This window comes from Bactrocera dorsalis, chromosome 3 (genome assembly GCF_023373825.1).
Source record: "Bactrocera dorsalis isolate Fly_Bdor chromosome 3, ASM2337382v1, whole genome shotgun sequence".
NCBI classification, from domain to species: domain Eukaryota; kingdom Metazoa; phylum Arthropoda; class Insecta; order Diptera; family Tephritidae; genus Bactrocera; species Bactrocera dorsalis.
Genome location: NC_064305.1, coordinates 52,635,418 through 52,655,543, shown reverse-complemented (window position 1 = coordinate 52,655,543; position 20,126 = coordinate 52,635,418). Strand labels below are relative to the sequence as shown.

General features: G+C 38.1%; 2 protein-coding genes across 2 annotated transcripts; one reads left to right on the top strand and one right to left on the bottom strand.

The window, feature by feature from the left end:
• Window positions 1-4,887: 4,887 nt before the first annotated feature.
• Window positions 4,888-8,747, bottom strand: LOC105225389 (heat shock 70 kDa protein cognate 5). Its single transcript, XM_011203819.4, has 6 exons — window positions 8,524-8,747; window positions 8,308-8,354; window positions 6,889-7,467; window positions 5,720-6,824; window positions 5,516-5,656; window positions 4,888-5,454 (listed from the first exon to the last, which is right to left on the bottom strand). The coding sequence occupies exons 1-6, from the start codon at window positions 8,602-8,604 to the stop codon at window positions 5,368-5,370; spliced, it is 2,040 nt and encodes a 679-aa protein (XP_011202121.1). The 5' UTR covers window positions 8,605-8,747; the 3' UTR covers window positions 4,888-5,367.
• A 359-nt stretch (window positions 8,748-9,106) lies between these two features.
• On the top strand, window positions 9,107-11,766 carry LOC105225388 (dnaJ homolog subfamily C member 11). The gene is made up of 6 exons (XM_011203818.4): window positions 9,107-9,352; window positions 9,432-10,008; window positions 10,071-10,368; window positions 10,625-10,741; window positions 10,810-11,233; window positions 11,291-11,766. The coding sequence occupies exons 1-6, from the start codon at window positions 9,281-9,283 to the stop codon at window positions 11,429-11,431; spliced, it is 1,629 nt and encodes a 542-aa protein (XP_011202120.2). The 5' UTR covers window positions 9,107-9,280; the 3' UTR covers window positions 11,432-11,766.
• Window positions 11,767-20,126: the final 8,360 nt, after the last annotated feature.

Genomic DNA, 20,126 nt, shown 5'->3' with positions numbered 1-20,126 from the left:
CACAAATTAATACTCGTATTTAGACCTCCAAATAATTTGTTTATTAATATGTATGCTGTGTGTCAAATGGTAACATTTTTATCTGTGTTGAGTTGGGTTGCAAAATTTCCCTATGGTGACCAAAATTTTACATTTTGCTGTGCCAAATGGAAATTAGAATTTTAACACTTGAAACAAATGCTATTTCGTCCTTTGAATGTTTGTCATGGTAATTAAATTATTAAATACTAGCTTTTTATCCACGGCTTCGTCTGCAGTGGAGCCATTAAATAAGTCTGAGAGATAAAAAGTAAGGGTATAATAATAGAAATGAGTCAATATGATAACTCAATTTTATTGTTTGGCTGAGATCAACTTTTTAAAAATTACTACAGACAATGAAGTTTCAACACCTTAAAATATGCATATTGAAATGCAACAACAAATGTTAAAATATATTTCACCGCAACAAAAATAAATAATTCTGAATTCTAACAATTAAAAAAAATAAAATATAAAGTATTAATCTAGGACATTTTTGTAGACAATGTTATAAGTTTTCCAGTCGGGTGCAAATATGTATAAATTCCGGGCATTAGATACACGTGAACAGGCTACATAAAGAAGCATGGGTTTTCTAAATGCACTCCTGCTACCTGTAATGTTTGCCTTTGTGCCTTCTTTATAGTAACAGCAAAGCTAAGCTTGACGGGAAACTAAACCCTTTTAAATTGGAATGGAAGGTCAGTAGGAATAATTGGTAGCCGATTTTAACACTATTTGTATGTATATGTTCTTTCCCAATTTTGTTATCCGAAGCTTTGTTCCATTCCATAGCCGAGGAACATCTAGATTTCGCATAAGCATTATTGGTACATTTAGTTTAAATTGAAGTTTATGTGACGGTACACCCGATAGTTCAAGTGAATTTAAAATATCCACAGGATATGAAGTACTTAGTTCCGTATCTATAATTGTATCCATTGACAAATATTCCTTCATTTCTCCTTGAACCTCGACAGTCTCTTGACAGTAATATGTAGCCTTCAGCGTCAACATCTAAACAACCATCACCAATTCACAACAACATTTCTGCGTAAAATCCTGAATACACGTCATTATGAAGATGCACTCTCATATTCGTTTTCAGGCGGAGTTTTCCAACTGCCGACCATAAGCTTAATGATTTAATGCACGCTTGAATTTTATCTGCTAGTGTCCCCCTCTGAATCACTGGGAGGGTTTGACGGAAATCACCAGCCGGTTTAAAGCTTCTATAGCCTTCTTGTGAGACATTGTACTTTCATCCCACACTAAAAGCTTTCATTCTCGCAGCATCCTACCTCGTGAACTATTAAGTTGTCAAAAAAGTCTACGGTATTATTATTAAATCAATTCGTGTGGCACCCATACATCGATTCTTAGTGACTCCAAGCTTCTTCAAATGGTTTATAACGGTTTGATGACTACTATGCTGGTCTCTTTCGACCAATTCAGCGTTTATATCGCAATTTTCGACGACAGGTCTTCCGGAACGTGGCGCATCTTCGACCACCTCTACACCAGAACGAAAACGTTGAAACCATCGTTGTGCGGTGGAAATGAAACTGTATCGGGTCCATAAACTGCACAAATTTTATTGGCGGCTTGAGATGCATTTTTGCCTTTATCGTAGTAGTACTGTAAAATATGCCGTATTTTCTCTTTATTTTGCTCCATGTCTGCGGCGCTATGTAAACACGTGTTAGCGCGTGAAATGAGCTTTCAAACAAAGTATAGCATGACCCGATGCGACGAATAAAACTAGAACTACGCGCTTTCAGCGCCAACTAGCGAAAATACCGCAAGACTTTTTTGGCAACCTAATATTTTTACTAAAATTGCAGATGGGCGAATCTTCCTGTTCCAAATTCAATGGTAATTTTAAAACGGAATGCGCCGTACGACCGGCGTTTAATACCGTCGCGGCAATACCTGACGATGCTACAGCAACTGCTATTTTTTAGTATTTTCTGACGGACATTAATAATAAGTTAAGCAAAAACGTTTTTCCAGTTCCTCCTGCTGTGTGGAGAAGGAAAAGTCCACCACTGCCGAGGTCTATTTTACGTATTTTTGCTGTGGAAGTAATTGAGGGACTAATTCTGTCACTTGATATTGCAGTGCTATGAAATCATAATATAGCTCTCATTCAATTTCATTATCACAATCATCCATATTGTCTCGTCGAGGGCTCGACATTCCAAAATCATCTAAATTTTTCCAACCATCGTAAAACCTTGTTTTCGATTATAATTAGCGTTTTATTCTAGACATGTTCACTGAAAGTAATATCTGTGTGTAGTTGCTGCAGTTGATATAAAATATCTTCAGCCATGTATTCTTTGTACTTATTCCAAAGAGTTTGAGGGTTAAAAAGACCGCAAGAAGATAAAAGCGTAGCGTAAAGTTCCCTTGGAGGATGGAGTCATGTGTAGAAGTTCACGCAAGTGAGGAAAGTTATCTGACCGCCATTCACTTGGGAGTGGCCAGAAACGATTCTTTTACTTATGACTCAAGCAGCTCACGACTTCCGGTCTTTGACTAAGTATCCTCTGGGTAGCCTAAGTACATCCGTTTGAAGGTGAGTTAAAATGAGAAGGCGAAACATCCACTACATAGGGTTGTGTGCTGTGTTTGGGACCCGCCACGTAAAAAAACACTCCCAATGAAAAATGAACAACAGCCTCGGATAAGAGACCCCCCTTTTGATGACGACCATGGCAAACGAATTAAGGACTATGATTTGAGGGCATGCACCTGGAATGTCCGGTCCCTTAATTGGGAAGGTGCCGCTGCCCAGCTGGTTAATGTCCTCGTGAAAATGAAGGCTGACATCATCGCCGTCCAAGAAATGCCATGGACGGGACAAGGACAGATACGAGTAGGTCCTTGTGGCATTTACTACAGTGGCCATATAAAGGAGCGCAAGTTTGGTGTGGGATTCGTGGTGGGAGAGAGACTCCGTCGCCGAGTACTATCATTCACTCGGGTGAATGAACGTCTAGCCACAATCCGCATCAAAGCGAGGTTCTTCAACATATCGCTGATTTGCGCCCACACCCCGACGGAAGGGAAGGGCGATGTGATCAAAGATGCCTTTTATGAGTGCTTGGAGCGCACTTATGAGAGATGCCACCGCCACGATGTCAAAATTGTGCTTGGCGCCTTTAACGCCAGGGTGGGCAAAGAAGGTATCTTTGGCACTACGATCGGTAAATTCAGCCTCCACGAGGAAACATCCCCAAATGGGTTGAGGCTGATCGACTTCGCCGGGCCCGAAATATGGTTATCTGTAGTACTAGATTCCAGTATAAGATGATTCATCAAGCTACCAGGCTGTCTCCGGATCGAAAAACCACCAACCAGATCGATCATGTTGTGATAGACGGTTGATGCTATGAAAAATAATAATTACTGCTCTGCTGTGTTCCTTGATGTGCGCCAATCATTTGACAAAGTCTGAAATCTAGGCTTATTATCCAAATTAAAGGAAACCCTAACAATTCCTTATTATTTGCTACTAAAGTCTTACTTGCACAATCGGAGGGTCTACGTAAGATGCCGTGAAGCTGAGTCGGATTTGAGGCTTGGTCGTGCTGGCGTGCCACAAAGCAGTGTACTCGCCCCTGTGCACTCTTTATAAAGGAGACCTTCCAGTGGTCAACTCTGACTCCACAATGACGGCAACCTATGTCGATGATACTGCACTGCTAGCATCAATTGGCAACTCTAATACTGCTTCCTGCTGAAAACTGCAGATGCAACTGAAAGCTCTAGAACAGTACATCACTAAATGGAACATTGGTATTAATACTGAAAAGTCCGTATGCGTAGTATATACCCTCAAGCACAAAAATTGCACACAAATGGCTTTATATGGTATATGGTATGTTGTTACCAACAAACGCATGCGCAAAATATTTGGTGATTACAATTGATAAGAGCCACACTTGGAAAAATCAAGTAAAAAAAGAATTCAGCTAAGATTAAAGTTGACACAGCTATACTGGCTCCTTAGCACAAGATCCCGCCTCAGTCCGAAGAAAAAGTTGCTGATTTATAAGGTAATTTTAGGCCAATCTGGATGTATGCCACTCAAATCCGGGGTAGTGCAGCGAATTCAAATTTAAAAGTAATTCAGACTTAAAAATAAAGTTCTGCGAAATATTGTGGGGGTTCCTTTCTATGTGAGAAACGACGTCCTCCAATGGGATCTAAAGTTGTTTACAGTAAATGAAACAATCGAAGAATTTAGCAGACGTTACCCTTCTGTTTGGTGAATCCTAAATATATATTTGTGATTCAATTGCTGGACATTAGTTTACAACGTAAACAATTGAAGAAATACCACTCGTTAGGCCTCCACAAACGCATTTTCATTGAATGAAATCCATGATTCAAAAAACAACCATTGAGTCCATTATGTCAAAATCAGCTATTTTAAAAATATGTTTTAAAAGATTTCAGCCAATGAAAATATATTTTTTAAGTGCTAACTGAATACGAATAGATTACAATATGTAACAGAAAAGAAATTTTATGAGAAAACCAAAACACCAAGTGATTTTGACATTATGGATATAAACACTTCTTTTGTAATTGGAAGCACGCTCTGTATTGATATAACCTTCTATAATTGTATCTTGGTTGAAATCTTTGAAACAATTATTTTTAACTCATAAAAAAACATAATAGCAAAATGGCTGTTATTGACATTGTGAATAAAAGCCTTTGGACAAATTGTTTTTAGGCTGCAGACGCAATTTTATAAAATTTAATAGTGAATTGCTCTGAATTTAATTTGCTTTTACTTGAGTTCATCTGTGTGGATCAGCAAATGATAAAAGGAGTATTAAATAAGTTCAATTGATTTTGTAGACTATTTATATTTAATTATTATTAATACATACATGTATGTTTTCATATTAAATGTAGTTCACAAGGAAATAAAAGTAATTTTACGTTTTACAAAAAGTAAATCACTAACAATCAACTGCTTAAAAATAACCCATTTCAGTTTTTTCGTTTTTATGCGAATATTCATTAGATGTTATTCTCCTCTTCTTTATTCTAGGTTTTTAGAAACTACCCTATTTTATCAAATAAACAAGAACCACATACAAATAAACCTGTGGTCACATCTTATTGCATAGCAACTTCTAGAAGCACTCATTTGATTTTAAGATGCCATAATAAACAATAAAATATTTATGGATCAGTATAATCGCATGAGCTTTAATATATCGGCTGTTTCGAACGTAGAATGGACACTTGAAATTATTCAACTATAATAACATTTACGCAGTATAATTTAAACACTAGTATCAATCAATTAAAGCAGACACACTAATTCTTTCCTTCCTTTTTCTCTTCGGAATTAGTTTGTTCAGAACTGCTGCTTCCACTAGCGTTACTTTCGCGTTCCGCAGACATCTGTAAAAAATTAGATCTTGTTAGTGTGTGTCTCGATTTAAATAATATAAATATATACTACCTTTTTGTAAGCCATTTCAAAAAGTTTCAGAGACGATTGCTGCAATTGACTTGTGGCTTTTCGAACTTCCTCCGGTTCAGCTGTGTCCTTGTTTGCCAAAAGAGTGCGCAAATCTGCGATTTCCTTCTTAAGTTTTTCACACTAAAAGGTACGTTTAAAGATTAGAGCGTGATTTTTTTTCTAAAAATTTATATATTACTTTACCTCTTCAGCTGGCAATTGGCTCTTGAATTCTTCCATTTTGGTTTCTGTGTCGTGGACAATGCTCTCGCCTTGGTTTACTAATTCAATTAGCTCACGTTTCTTTTTGTCAGAAGCAGCATACTCCTCAGCTTTTTTAATCATATTTTCAATTTCGTCCTTGCTTAAACCACCACCGGATTGAATGACGATTTGTTGCTCTTTACCGGTACCCTTGTCTTTGGCAGATACATGAACAATGCCGTTAGCATCAATGTCGAACACCACCTCGATTTGGGGTACACCACGTGGTGCGGGTGGAATGCCTACCAATGTGAACGAACCAAGCAATTTGTTATCAGCTGCCATTTCGCGCTCGCCTTGATGCACTTTGATTTCCACTTGAGTCTGACCATCAGCAGCCGTCGAAAATACTTGAGATTTCTTAGTCGGGATTGTCGTATTGCGAGATATTAATCGAGTAAAAACTCCACCCAATGTTTCAATGCCCAGGGATAAAGGCGTAACATCGAGTAACAAGACATCGGTTACATCTCCAGCAAGTACTCCACCTTGCACTGCAGCGCCTACCGCTACAGCTTCATCAGGATTGACAGCACGTGATGGTTGTCTACCGAACAAGTCTTGTACAGTTTGTTGAACCTTAGGCATTCTCGTCATACCACCGACCAAAAGAACTTCACCGATTTCTGTCTTAGACACCTCAGCATCTGAGAGGGCCTTTTGACAGGGCTGAATTGTACGCTTTATTAAATCACCAACCAGACTTTCGAGTTTAGCCCGAGTCATTTTTAAATTCATATGTTGTGGCCCGGAAGCATCCATAGTTAGGTAGGGCAAATTAATATCTGTCTGTTGTGAAGAAGATAATTCACATTTAGCCTTCTCAGCTGCTTCCTTTAAGCGTTGCATAGCTATGTTATCCTTGGTAATATCGATACCTGTATCCTTTTTGAATTCAGCAACCAAGTAGTTAACAATTGTATTATCGAAGTCTTCACCACCGAGGAGGGTATCACCGTTGGTTGACTTTACTTCAAATACACCTTTCTGGATTTCGAGGATCGATATATCGAAAGTACCACCACCTAAATCGTAAACGGCAATACTGAAAACAATACGATAAATAACGTCAAATTTAAACATAAATTTAAGGATTTTTTGATTATTACATCTTGTCATCGGTTTTGTCCATTCCATAGGCCAAGGCTGCAGCGGTAGGTTCGTTGATAACACGTAACACATTTAAGCCAGCAATTTGGCCAGCATCTTTAGTGGCTTGACGTTGTGAATCGTTGAAATAGGCAGGTACAGTAACGACAGCGTTTTTTACTGGTGTATTGAGATATGCTTCAGCAGTTTCTTTCATTTTCATCAAAATAAAAGCTCCAATTTGAGAAGGAGAGTACACCTTGCCGTCGGTTGAGGAAACCCAAGCGTCTCCGTTCGAGGCCTTCACAACTTTGTAGGACAAATTTTTTAAATCTTTCTTAATTTCAGGATCATCAAAACGACGTCCAATCAAACGCTTTGTCGCATAAAAGGTATTAGCAGAGTTTGTAACCGCCTGGCGTTTCGCTGGCATACCAACCAAACGTTCACCGTCCTTGGTAAAGGCAACATGAGAGGGTGTGGTACGTGCGCCCTCAGCATTTTCAATAACCTTTGCTTGTTTACCTTCCATTACAGCCACGCAAGAATTTGTAGTACCCAAATCTATACCGATGACAGCTCCTTTAACTTCGCCAGATCTAAAAAAAATGGGTCAGATTATTTAATATGTACCTACATAAAAAAGTATACATTTAGAGAAAATATTTTTTATTCTTCAAAAAGTAGAAAAATATAATTTTTCAATGAATAATCAAAACCAAATTGTCAGATGTACATATAACATTTGATGGTGTGAAAATTGATTTATCTCCCAGAAAAGAGAAAAAATTGTTTCGCCATTTTTAAAACATTCATAACAATTTAAATCTATACATACATAAACAGAGTGATACTACCGCACTTAAATTTACATATAGCAGTAGAAAACTGGAGTAATTAATTACATAGATGAATCTTATTTTATTCCGGTAAGTGGAGCTAATGGTCCTAGAAACATTGAAGACACGTGATCTTGTCATGTGGTGCACATTTTAAAGTAAAAATTTTTGAAAGGACGGACATAATTAGTAGATAGAATTTGCAAACACAAATAAGAGTAATACAGTTCAATACCACCACATCGAACTAATAGGTAGTAATTTATTGATAAAAGTTATGTATATGTTTTTGCATAAATCAACTTACAAAAGGTATCTGTTAAAGGTACTGCAAATACCCTTATTTCCTAAATTATTTTCAAGTCAGAAAAATATAATTTAGTACTACAAATACATATGTCGTTATTATATATAGTGAAAGCTTTATCAAACCATGTAAAGCATGACGCAATTCCTTCTAGAATGATTAAACAAATACGTTTCCCTCGTAATTATTAATACGTAATATACTACTTTTTACGAATTCATTTACCAAAGATTTTTTATTTTATAAATAGAATATCGGATAAATTATTTTACGAAATCGTATTGTCCACTTACTTATGGCGAAATTGCGTAGCGGATCCATTTTCTACCACCAGAGTGTTCTGAAATGTATTCAAGATAACATAATTAATTAAATATAAAAATAATAAGTGATATATACATTTCATTAAGTTTTTCACGCAATTCGTTTGTGATACATTATTATGTAAAATGCCGGAGAGCAATATGGAACAAAGCTCACATTGTTACCACGAAATGTTATAAAATTACCTTAGACAAGATTTTTCCATAATCAGCAGCCGCGAAACGCTGACCAATCAATCGTGGCACGAACTTCGGTATTCTCAACATTTTCTAATTGTTTTAAACCTAAATTAAATTCTTTCAGGATTTTCTCGATTTTAGAAAATTTCTCGAACTTCACAATCGCGTGTGAATTAGAAAAAGAACACCAGCACGTTTTTCACTGTTCAACAAATAACAATTGGAATCACAGACTGACTAAGGTGTTCGGAAATACAACAGTAAATAAATATACTAATAAGGAGTGCAGAGTGTTAGCTAAATTATAAATAAGTAATTATTGAATTATGATTAACTTATTATTTGGATTACATCAACCAATTATAAAATCTGTGGAATATACATCAAATGTTTATCTATGTGCTAAGATTTTTTTGGTTTACAATTGTAATAATATTTTATGTACTTTCGTGTCAGAAAATAGATTTAACAAAAAAATTTTAAATTTTGTATAAATTACTTTGAGCACTCTGTACTGATCCATATTTTGGGACAATATTTATTACATAATTCTGGACCTATATTTATCACCCGTTTTGTTTCTCTATTGACATTCCGAACTGAAGTACAACGAAATAATCCTTGCATTTATTGTATTGGCACTGAGGGTTGTTACGAAAAAGTTTTATAGGTTATATGTATTGTAATGGTTTTTGATTCGGCCTAAATTCAAAATTATTATTAAATAAAAAAATATTGTACAGTGATATTTCCTTAAATCACAATGTCAGTTGACGCAGAGACTGACAATGAGCTGGAAGAGAACTACTACACGTTTTTAAATCTTCCGCGAGACGTAAGTCCTAAGTTGTTTAGCAAGTAATCAGCTGGTTGTCCTATGAGCCGGTATTTATACATAATGTTTAATTTTAAAGGCGACGGGTGAACAAATAAATGCCGCGTACAGGAAGTTGAGCCGAATTTATCATCCCGATAAACATGTAGACGTTGAGAGTAAACAAAAAGCAGAGCAGTTGTTTAATAGGACAAAACGAGCCTATGAGGTATTGTCAGATCCTCATAAACGAGCTATATATGACTGTGTTGGCCAAAAAGGCTTACAAACGGTTGGATGGGAATTGGTACATCGCACTAAAACTCCTGCGGAAATACGGGAAGAGTACGAAAGATTAGCACAAGCGGCTGAAGAACGAAAGCTACAACAACGCACTAATCCTCGGGGCAATATTACCGTTAATGTTAATGCCACCGAGATATTTACTCCATATGATGAGACGCAGCTTCCTCGTATTGAAGTTTCTTCTATGAGTATTTCACAATCGATTGAAGCACCCATAAACCGTAAAGACACACTAACGCTTGGCGGCAACCTTTATTCATCCAATGGTAATGGAAACGGAAACTTTATTCTCTGTGGTCGAAGATTAGTTAATAAAGGCTGGCTACAAATAGATGTTGGTGCTGGTAATGGCCCTCTTTTAGGATTTAAAGGTTTGTTTCGAATTGTTTTATTTGTTTTTACATTAATAATACTAAAACTTTACATAAACCAGGTGGACGAACCCTCTCTTCGGTTGTAACTGTGAATGGGGGTACATCAATGAATTTTCGTGACGGTCGTGTCATTCCTGCTGTATTCTCAGCTCTGGCAGTACAGTTAGACAAACATACAATGGGTTCCTTAACTCTTAACGTAAGCAATCAGTCTTCAATGACTACTCAAATTGATAGTAGCACTGAAAAACACGCTTGGACAACATCATTTGTCATTGGTTTCCCTCATATATACTTGAGTGCGGCATATACCCGAAAGATGATAGAAAACGAGCTTAAGCTCAAATTAGCTGCAAAGTGAGTATAAATTCACTCTACCCGGTGAATATTTAAAAGTATTATTCAAAAAGGAGAAGTTCTCTATTGAAATATCGCAATCGAAATAAGACAAGAGAAACACTGTATGTCGTTGGAATTCGATATGCACATGCTACTAGTGGAGATAACTATATGCGTTACTATATGTCTTTAAAAGGATCAGTTTTAGAAATTTTTATTACAAATGACTTGAAACTATTTTTAATACTTTGAAATATGTTTTTTAACACATTAGGTTGGGTACGTTTGGTTTTCTAGCAGAATATGGGGCTGAGAAAAAGATATCCAAATATAGTTCCGTGTTTGCAGCTGTGTCGTTGGGTATTCCATCAGGAGTTATGCTAAAATTTAAGTATGTACAAGTACTACACACATATCTATGTTTGATAACCTTAAAAATAATACCTATAATGAATTCAGAATAGTGCGCTCTAATCAATCATATATATTTCCAATACACTTGAGCGAAGAGATTGTTCCAGCAGCTGTATTTTATGCTACAGTTACGCCAGTATTGATGTGGTTCTTTATAAAAAAGTCTATACTGGATCCAATGCGCTTAGATCAAAAAAATGCTGATATCGAGAAAGCGAAACGAAGTAACGAACAACGTTTGACTAGACAGCGACAAGAGGCACGTTCCGCTATCGAGTTAATGCAGCATACCTATGAGCGCATAGTTTCGGAAGAAAGCAGTAGAGGTGGCCTAATAATAACAAGTGCTACTTATGGACAACCGGAAGAAAGTAGTAGCAATTTTCAGAACAATGCTTCGGTAGATGTAACCATACCACTACAGTGCCTTGTAAAGGATGGTACATTAATTCTATATCAGTCATCGAAGGTAACTATAAATTATTGATATTGTAATGTTTTTTTGAAAATACGATTTTTTTTCTAGAGTGAATTGCCCGGATTTTACGATCCGTGTATTGGTGAAGACAAAATTTTAAAAATCGAGTACATGTTTAGAAATCAAAACAACGTTGTTATATTTAAGGACATGGATTCAGTAAGACTTCCTCTAAGCAGCAATAACTGATACAACTTTATTAAAAAATATATAAATTGTTGTACTCCCTTGTATATTTCGCACTATTTGGAAAATATGTGATTTTTATAAACAAAAAACATTAAAAATAATATAAAAAAAATTGTTTTTATGTGATGTACAACTTCAAAGGACTTACACTGTCTTCGGGAAAAGCAAGTATGAAACAAATTGGAAACAAGCATTTACTTCGCTTGAAAAGCCCTTTTTATGTTTATGTTGTTTAGCATTCAGCCGCATTAAATTCATTAAAAAATAATATATATAATCATATAGAGTGTTTTGAATAAATTAAATATAATGAGAATAGACAAAAACTAATAAAATGTTCGTTTATATAATGTATGTTGTATGTACATATAAAGTTTTGTACAAAATAGGGAGCTTTATCACATAAATACAGCCAAAGACGAAAAAGAAATGCTCTGTGCAATAGTGAAAATACTGAAAAATTTTTCTAGATCAAGCAAGTTCTAATTGGCAGCAATAAAAATAAATTTAGAGACTAAAAGAAAATATTGTGAACACAAGGGTCGATACAATTAACTATCCCTAGAAATACACCTTTTGAGCAAAATGTAATTCTTTAAGTTGTTTGCTCCTCTTCATTCATTTGGGTTTTAATCCACCGCGTACAAATAGTGTTCATATTTCCGTTCTCACGATAGTTATGTCTAAGTAAACGGAACGAACTGAGATTAGTATCCGGCCAAGGACTGTAAACTCGCACCAATCTTTAAAATTATTGCCATCAGCAGCGTCAGAAACGCTAAAATGTTCCTTGCTCTCTTTAGCAGAAAGCAAAACGATTTCTTAATTAACACATCTCGCGCCAAGCCCCAAAATCGCAATTTACTCATTCAGGTCAAAATATTCTTTTCTGATAGCATTCATTATATCCTTTTGAAATTATGTACATACATAATGTTACAAAAAGTAGTATTAAGTTGTATTTGTATTACTATATGCATCCCTGATTATGAACAATAGCTGTAAGTATATGGAATAGCATTTGTAGACATCTGGCGCCACACTGTCTGCTCGTCTAGTTAAACAATTGCCGCGACTGTCTGCTCGCGTCTGGCGCCGTATAGCCGTATGTTCTGGTAATTTCCAGACGCGATATTCTAGAAGGGCACGTCGGCATCAGCGAGAAATGCGTGGCTATATAAGCCGTGGCAGCGCCAACGTAATCAATCAGTGTTAAGAGTAAACTGCTATAGTGTAGACGAGTTGTGAAATAAAGAGTTGTTGAATTAAATTAAACAGTGTTGATTTTATTTGTCAATCCAGAGATACGAACCTAACAAAGTAAACTAGCAAGAGTAAATTCGTAACAATTGGTGTCAGAAGTGGGATTGTCAAATAATCCAAATTCAAGATGGTTAAATTCGGAGAATTGAGAATTCAGCAATTAAAAAAGGAACTGGAGGAGCGTAATTTGCCGATAAGCGGGCAAAAGGCGGATCTGCAGGCACGACTACGTGAAGCAATGGAAGCGGATGGAATTAATGTGGACGAGTTCGAATTTGATGGGCCAGGAACTTCTACAAAGGTAGAAGAAAAATTAGAAGAACAACGAACATCATCAAGCGTAGACACTAACATGCTATTAGTGGCTATTAGGCAAATAGCAGAAAATGCAGTGCAAACAGAAAATCGTCTGGCACAGCAAATAGCAGAAAATGCAGTGCATACAGAAAATCGTCTAGCACAGCAAATAGCTGAAAATATATCACGAATAACAGAAAATGTAGTGCAAACAGAAAATCGTCTGGCACAGCAAATGACGCAAATAGCTGAAAACACATCACAGTTAGAGTCTCGCCTTACACAACAGATTACAGAGAATAATACACAAGTGCAAGAGAAATTTTCAAAATTTGAAGACGAATTAAGCACTTTAAAAAATGACGAAGAAAATTTAAAATCAGAAGTTCTTCAATTAAGTAATCGTGTGCGAGAACTGCAACTGCATGGCCCTGCACCATCAACAAATATCCAAAGATTGAAGGCACCCACATTCGATGGAAGTATTCCATTTCAAATTTTCAAACTTCAGTTTGAAAAGACAGCAATGGCCAATAATTGGAATGCAGCGGACAAAGTGGCGTCCTTGTTTGTATCATTGAAAGGACCTGCGGCAGAAATCCTTCAGACTATTCCAGACTGTGAACGGGACAACTATGAGGCATTGATGAGTGCGATAGAAAGACGATATGGTAGTGAGCACCGGAAACAAATATACCAGATCGAACTGCAAAATAGGGGTCAGAAGATGAACGAGTCATTGCAAGAGTTCGCAACTGAAATCGAACGACTGGCTCATTTGGCAAATGCAGATGCACCTGTGGATTACATTGAGAGGGTAAAAATTCAATGTTTCATAAATGGAATTCGTGATGTGGACACCAAACGCGCCACATATGCATTGCCAAAAAGAACGTTTGCTGAAACGGTTTTGCACGCCCTTACACAGGAAATAGCTTCCCTACTAAGTAAACCAGCACACAAAGTACAAAGGGTTGAAATGGAACAACCGGCGCTGATGGAAGAAATATTGAAGACTCTGAAGACAATTGCTGCACCGCGAGTAAATACAACAGGAAGATGTTTCAACTGTGGAAAAGCGGGTCACTTTGCCCGAAATTGCAATATAAAAGTAAACCCATCAAAACGGAAACAACCAACAGATAACGAGGACGGAGCATCCACATCTCACAAGTCGTTAAACTAAAACGGAACAGTTCAAAGGGGCGTGAGCTGGTTCCCACAACTATTTGCCCCGCCATCTCGATATCACAAATAGGTCGCCATGACAACAATCTTACTATCAACGGCATCGTAAATGGACGACTGTCAACGCTTACTTTGGATACTGGTGCCACACATTCAATTATCCGACCGGATGTGGTAAGAGGAACGGTTGAACCATTAGTCGGTTGCAAGCTTCGAACGGCCACCGGAGAGGAAGCAGCTGTCGCGGGAAAAGTGTTTTGCGAAGTGATGATTGGTACCCTGGAAGTTAATCACACCTTCATCGTAGCAGAAATCACGGATGAAATTATAATGGGAGTAGATTTCATGATTGATCACGGGGTTACTTTGGATTTAAACAAGCAAATGCTGTTTTGCCAGAACATGGAGATGCCTATAAACACCGGATATGTGGCCAACGTTGAAAGTAAGAGGGTGATTGTTGATGATAATCAGAGTATTCCACCAAAATCTGAGGCGATTGTATGGGCTAAAGTGAATGGAGGAGGTGGGACTGAAGAGTTGTGGATTGTGGAACCAACAAAAATAGATACACCCATATTGGTAGGAAGAACGCTTGTGAAAACTAGAGAAGACGCCACCATTCCGGTCAGAGTAGTGAATGAATTCAACACGCCTATAAGGCTGAAGAAAGGAGCAGTAATTGGACAGTGCCAGAATATAAGTGCAATAGCACGATGCGAACGGTCAGAACAAAAGCCTACTATTGAGCCACAGCAGATAAGTCCTACATTCCTAAATAATTTACTGAACGAACTGCATGGAAATGAAAAATTAAAAGCAGAAAAACTATTAGAAAAATACGCATCCATATTTGCAAACGAAGGAAACACAGGAAGAACCGGCATTGTCAAACATCGCATAAATACTGGAGACGCTAAACCAATCCGACAAGCTCCGCGTAGGGTTCCACTAGCAAAACGTGAGGATGCTAACAAAATTATTGAAGACATGCACAAAAACGGTGTAATCGAACCTTCAATAAGTCCATGGAGCTCACCTATCGTCTTAGTTAAAAAGAAAGATGGTAGCACCCGTTTCTGCGTAGATTATAGGAAGTTGAATGATGTCACAAAGAAAGACAGTTATCCTCTACCAAGAATCGACGATACATTAGACACCTTGTCTGGAGCGAAATGGTTTTCTACATTAGATCTACAAAGTGGATATTGGCAAGTCGAGATCGATGAACGTGACCGTGAAAAGACCGCTTTCAGTATGGGCGACGGGTTATGGGAATTCTCTGTGATGCCATTTGGGTTATGTAATGCGCCTGCAACGTTCGAGCGACTGATGGAACATGTGTTAAAAGGACTCAACTGGAAGACATGTTTAGTGTATCTTGATGACATTATCATCATGGGAAAAAGTTTTGATGATCATCTGAAAAATCTAGAGGAAGTCTTTCAGCGAATAGCATCAGCCGGATTACGCTTGAATCCCAAAAAGTGTTCATTATGGAAGAAGCAGGTCACATATCTCGGACATAAAGTGTCAACTGAGGGAATTCACACCGAGGAAGGAAAAATAAAAGCAGTGAAAGATTGGCCTCGACCCACCAACATTCATGAACTCCGCAGCTTCCTCGGCTTATGCACGTATTATCGCCGTTTCGTACCTGGATTTGCGAACGTGGCTAGAAGTTTACATGATTTAACAAAGAAGAATCGCCCGTTTGTATGGCAGTTGGAACAAGAAAAAGCGTTTGAGCAGCTTAAAGAACTACTTTGTACGGCGCCGATGTTGGCTTATCCAATACCTGGAAAGAAATTCATCCTGGATACAGATGCGAGCGCTTATGGAATTGGAGGTGTCCTGTCTCAGCTCATCGACGGACAAGAAAGAGTAATTGGGTATTACAGCAGAGTGCTCGGGAAACCAGAGAAAAACTACTGTGTGACGCGAAAAGAACTACTAGCTGTGGTGGAATGTGTAAAACATTTCCACAAGTATTTGTATGGACAACGATTCTTGCTGAGGACTGATCATGCAGCATTAAAATGGTTATTACAGTTTAAGAATCCGGAAGGCCAAATTGCACGATGGATCGAAAGATTACAGAATTACGACTTCGAAACGGAACATCGAAAGGGGATTCACCACAAAAATGCGGATGCATTATCACGTCGCCCTTGTCCACTGGAATGTAAACATTGCTCCAAATCGGAAGGAAAAGAAGGTATAATCGATGTGCGATTACTGAATATAGAACCTGAAGATGATTGGACTCCTCACCGCATCAGAATCAATCAGCTGGAGGACCCTGATCTTGCAAAGCTGGTAATGGCCAAAGAAAATGGGGTACGACCACCAAAGGAACAAATAAGTAGCGAGAGTCCAACTGCAAAAGCATATTGGGCCCAATGGAACAGCATAAACCTCGTTAATGGATACCTTCATCGTACCTGGGAAAGCGAAGATGGCAAACATTCTCGTCTGCTGATCATAGTACCGAAGTCCATGATCCCAAAAGTATTGAAAGAATATCACAATGGACCTAGTGGAGGGCACCTTGGAATAACAAAAACTATAGAGAAGATTAAACAACGGTTCTACTGGATCGGTTGTCGAGATTCCATAGCAGAATGGATAAGTAATTGCGTAGAGTGCATGGCAGCTAAAGGTCCTAAAGCCAAAAGTCGCGGTAGGCTACAACAGTACAACGTGGGATCACCATTTGAACGAGTCGCAATGGATATTGCAGGTCCGTTCCCAACCAGTACGGCCGGAAACAAATATCTACTGGTTGTCATGGACTATTTCAGTAAATGGCCAGAAGTATATGCCTTACCAAACCAGGAAGCGAAGACAGTAGCCGAAGCGTTTGTAGAAAATTGGATAACAAGATTCGGAGTGCCCGTCGAATTACACTCAGATCAAGGCAGGAATTTCGAATCTTCCATTTTTCAAGAAGTCTGTACATTATTGGGCATCCACAAGACACGGACAACAGCGTTACACCCACAATCAGATGGGATGGTAGAGAGATTCAACCGAACGCTCGAAGAACATCTGCGGAAAATCGTTGATAAAGACCAACGGAATTGGGACAAGTGCATCCAGATGTTCCTGCTGGCGTATCGTTCAGCGAAGCACGAGACAACTGGTTACACGCCAGCAAAGATTATTTTCGGATCTGATCTGCGACTCCCTGCTGATCTTAAGTTTGGTACGAATCCTACAGCTGTAAGAAATGATGGAGATTATTGTTCTGCCTTAAAGGAAGAAATGAATGAATTGCATCTAATGGTAAGACAGCATACGCATCTGATGAGCAATAAGATGAAGGACCGGTTCGATCAAGCGGCAAATTCAAAAGGTTTTGAAGAAGGTGATCTGGTCCTGTTGTACAATCCACTTCGAAAGAAAGGCTTGTCCCCGAAATTGCAGACAGCCTGGGAAGGACCCTATATGGTGATGAAACGACTTAATGACGTGGTATACCGCATACAAAGAAATGGGAAAGCACGATGTAAAATGAAAGTAGTACATTTGGAGAGGCTCGCTCCATTTGGTTCAAGAGGATTTGTGCCTAATCGGGACGATTAGGCTTTAGTGGAGGGCAGTGTTACAAAAAGTAGTATTAAGTTGTATTTGTATTACTATATGCATCCCTGATTATGAACAATAGCTGTAAGTATATGGAATAGCATTTGTAGACATCTGGCGCCACACTGTCTGCTCGTCTAGTTAAACAATTGCCGCGACTGTCTGCTTGCGTCTGGCGCCGTATAGCCGTATGTTCTGGTAATTTCCAGACGCGATATTCTAGAAGGGCACGTCGGCATCAGCGAGAAATGCGTGGCTATATAAGCCGTGGCAGCGCCAACGTAATCAATCAGTGTTAAGAGTAAACTGCTATAGTGTAGACGAGTTGTGAAATAAAGAGTTGTTGAATTAAATTAAACAGTGTTGATTTTATTTGTCAATCCAGAGATACGAACCTAACAAAGTAAACTAGCAAGAGTAAATTCGTAACAATATGTATGTGTTTTGAAATGAAAAGAAAGTTGAAATTATATTGTGTTGAAAATCATTTATTTGCGATTTTTCTACATTATTTTTAATGTAGCGCAGCTTGATAAACAAAATTTTTTTGTTTTTGTTCTGGTGCGTAAATGTACAGATAAGATGGGGTTCCAACTCGTCAACACGCCACATATATCTGGTCGTGTGAAAAACATAGCATTTCCAGATTTATGCCACAATCTTCTAGCGACTATCCTTGTGTCCTGTTAGTTGTCATCGCAAAAACAATTTTCCCTGGAAACTGAATACGTTTGAACTGAAATGTCTGTTCCTTGTATTCGATAACTGCGTCATGATCAGTTGGGTTCTTATCCACGGTTTTGGCGCATGAAGATTGTGAAACATAATAATGACAGATCCAACTTTGAAACGCAAATGATGCTGTGGCATACCAAGCCTCTCCAAACATTTGGAAATTCCAACGATCGATCGATTTGTATGAGCGCAAACCTCCCGGAATTTGACTTTGAATCTTCCAGTTTAAGTCATTAACATCGGCATTTTTGGCAGCTTGCGTATATTATATTGCGCGTGCCCTCAAGCAATCGCAGTTACGATAATTTGGCCAATGTTTGGATAAACATTCGTGATGAGTTCATCTTCCGTTGTGTTACGTATCCCATATTTGACGCGAATTTGATGGCTGATGTGTCGAAATGATCTTGGCGAAAAGTATGCGAACTTTAGTGGCATGCGAAGTAGCTATCGCATTGTCCATCGTTTGATTCCAGTGATTATCATGTTCCAGCAATTGCAATTTCTGGCATGCTTCTCAAAATGTTGCACACACTGTACTATTCACAATACGCAATGACTTAAATGAAGTTGAACCGCGAGATGCACAATAGTCGGAAAACTTTCATGAATTGCAAAAGTAAATATCCTACAAAGCGCTTTATTCCAGTTCACGTACCGACCCATTTGGTACTGTTGAGCGCATCTCGTTCAAGGCCAATAACCGCCATGTTGCTTTCTTTGATGACGTATGTATGTATTTGCAAATGTATTTGATCGATTTCACCAATCTGCAATACTCAATATTGGCGAATATGGTACGAAAACGATCCATGTGTTGTCAACTTCGATGTGATGTTAACTTCGATATTCACGCCTCTAAATTGAATGCTAAATGTTCTGCCATTGTCCTCTGGTGAGCGACGTCGATACAGTGGATATCCATCATTTCCAGTTTGCGTTTCCGAAAGAAAAGCACGTGGATAGTGTTTCGTGAATTTATTGTTAGACATACAAACCAAAGTGAGGTTGTAATGTCCGCAAGGTCCATGAACCATACTGGTTTTCACCACTTCGTATAATTCTGGGTCTATCTCTGGATCAAGAATTTCCGCTGGAATGATTTCATCAATTTTATCTGGTGTAACCACAATCCGCATCCAAAGAAGAATGTGTGCGTGCGACAAACCTCTTTTTTGTTACTCAACAGAATACATCCAGCATCTAACAGCATCATATATACCATACGTTGCTTCAAGATAAAGTCCATCAAACGTCGCAGCTGTTGTTTGAAAAGCCGTGCTGTGACATCGTTACGATCGCTTGCTGAGTGACCGCGATCCATAATTTCGCACGTACATATGTCATCGCTTTTTGGGAGTATCTACTTCTTGCCTTGCCTTGCCTTGGGCTGCCATACGTTGCTGGCAAAAAGAACGCCGACCGATATTAGCGCGACCTCTTCGTGGCTTCTTTACAAATTTCAACCTTTAATTGATCTCATTGTGTGAAACACACATAAAGTTTTCACTGAGTAATTTGCAATAATTTTATCTTTGAATAGCCGGAATAAAAAAGTAAGCAACCGAAATACATAGAACGATTCAAATAATTTACAAATCGAAATATTGAAAAACAAAACAAA

Bases quoted from the DNA above. Each gene is read 5' to 3' on its own strand.
- LOC105225389 (XM_011203819.4), bottom strand. From the start codon at position 8,604: ATGTTGAGAATACCGAAGTTCGTGCCACGATTGATTGGTCAGCGTTTC. The intron at 7,468-8,307 runs GTAAGTGGACAA...CATTTTTTTTAG, and splicing joins GCTACGCAATTTCGCCATAA to ATCTGGCGAAGTTAAAGGAG. The intron at 5,657-5,719 runs GTAAAGTAATAT...CGTACCTTTTAG, and splicing joins GCCAATTGCCAGCTGAAGAG to TGTGAAAAACTTAAGAAGGA.
- LOC105225388 (XM_011203818.4), top strand. From the start codon at position 9,281: ATGTCAGTTGACGCAGAGACTGACAATGAGCTGGAAGAGAACTACTAC. The intron at 9,353-9,431 runs GTAAGTCCTAAG...TTAATTTTAAAG, and splicing joins TTTTAAATCTTCCGCGAGAC to GCGACGGGTGAACAAATAAA. The intron at 10,369-10,624 runs GTGAGTATAAAT...TTAACACATTAG, and splicing joins AAGCTCAAATTAGCTGCAAA to GTTGGGTACGTTTGGTTTTC.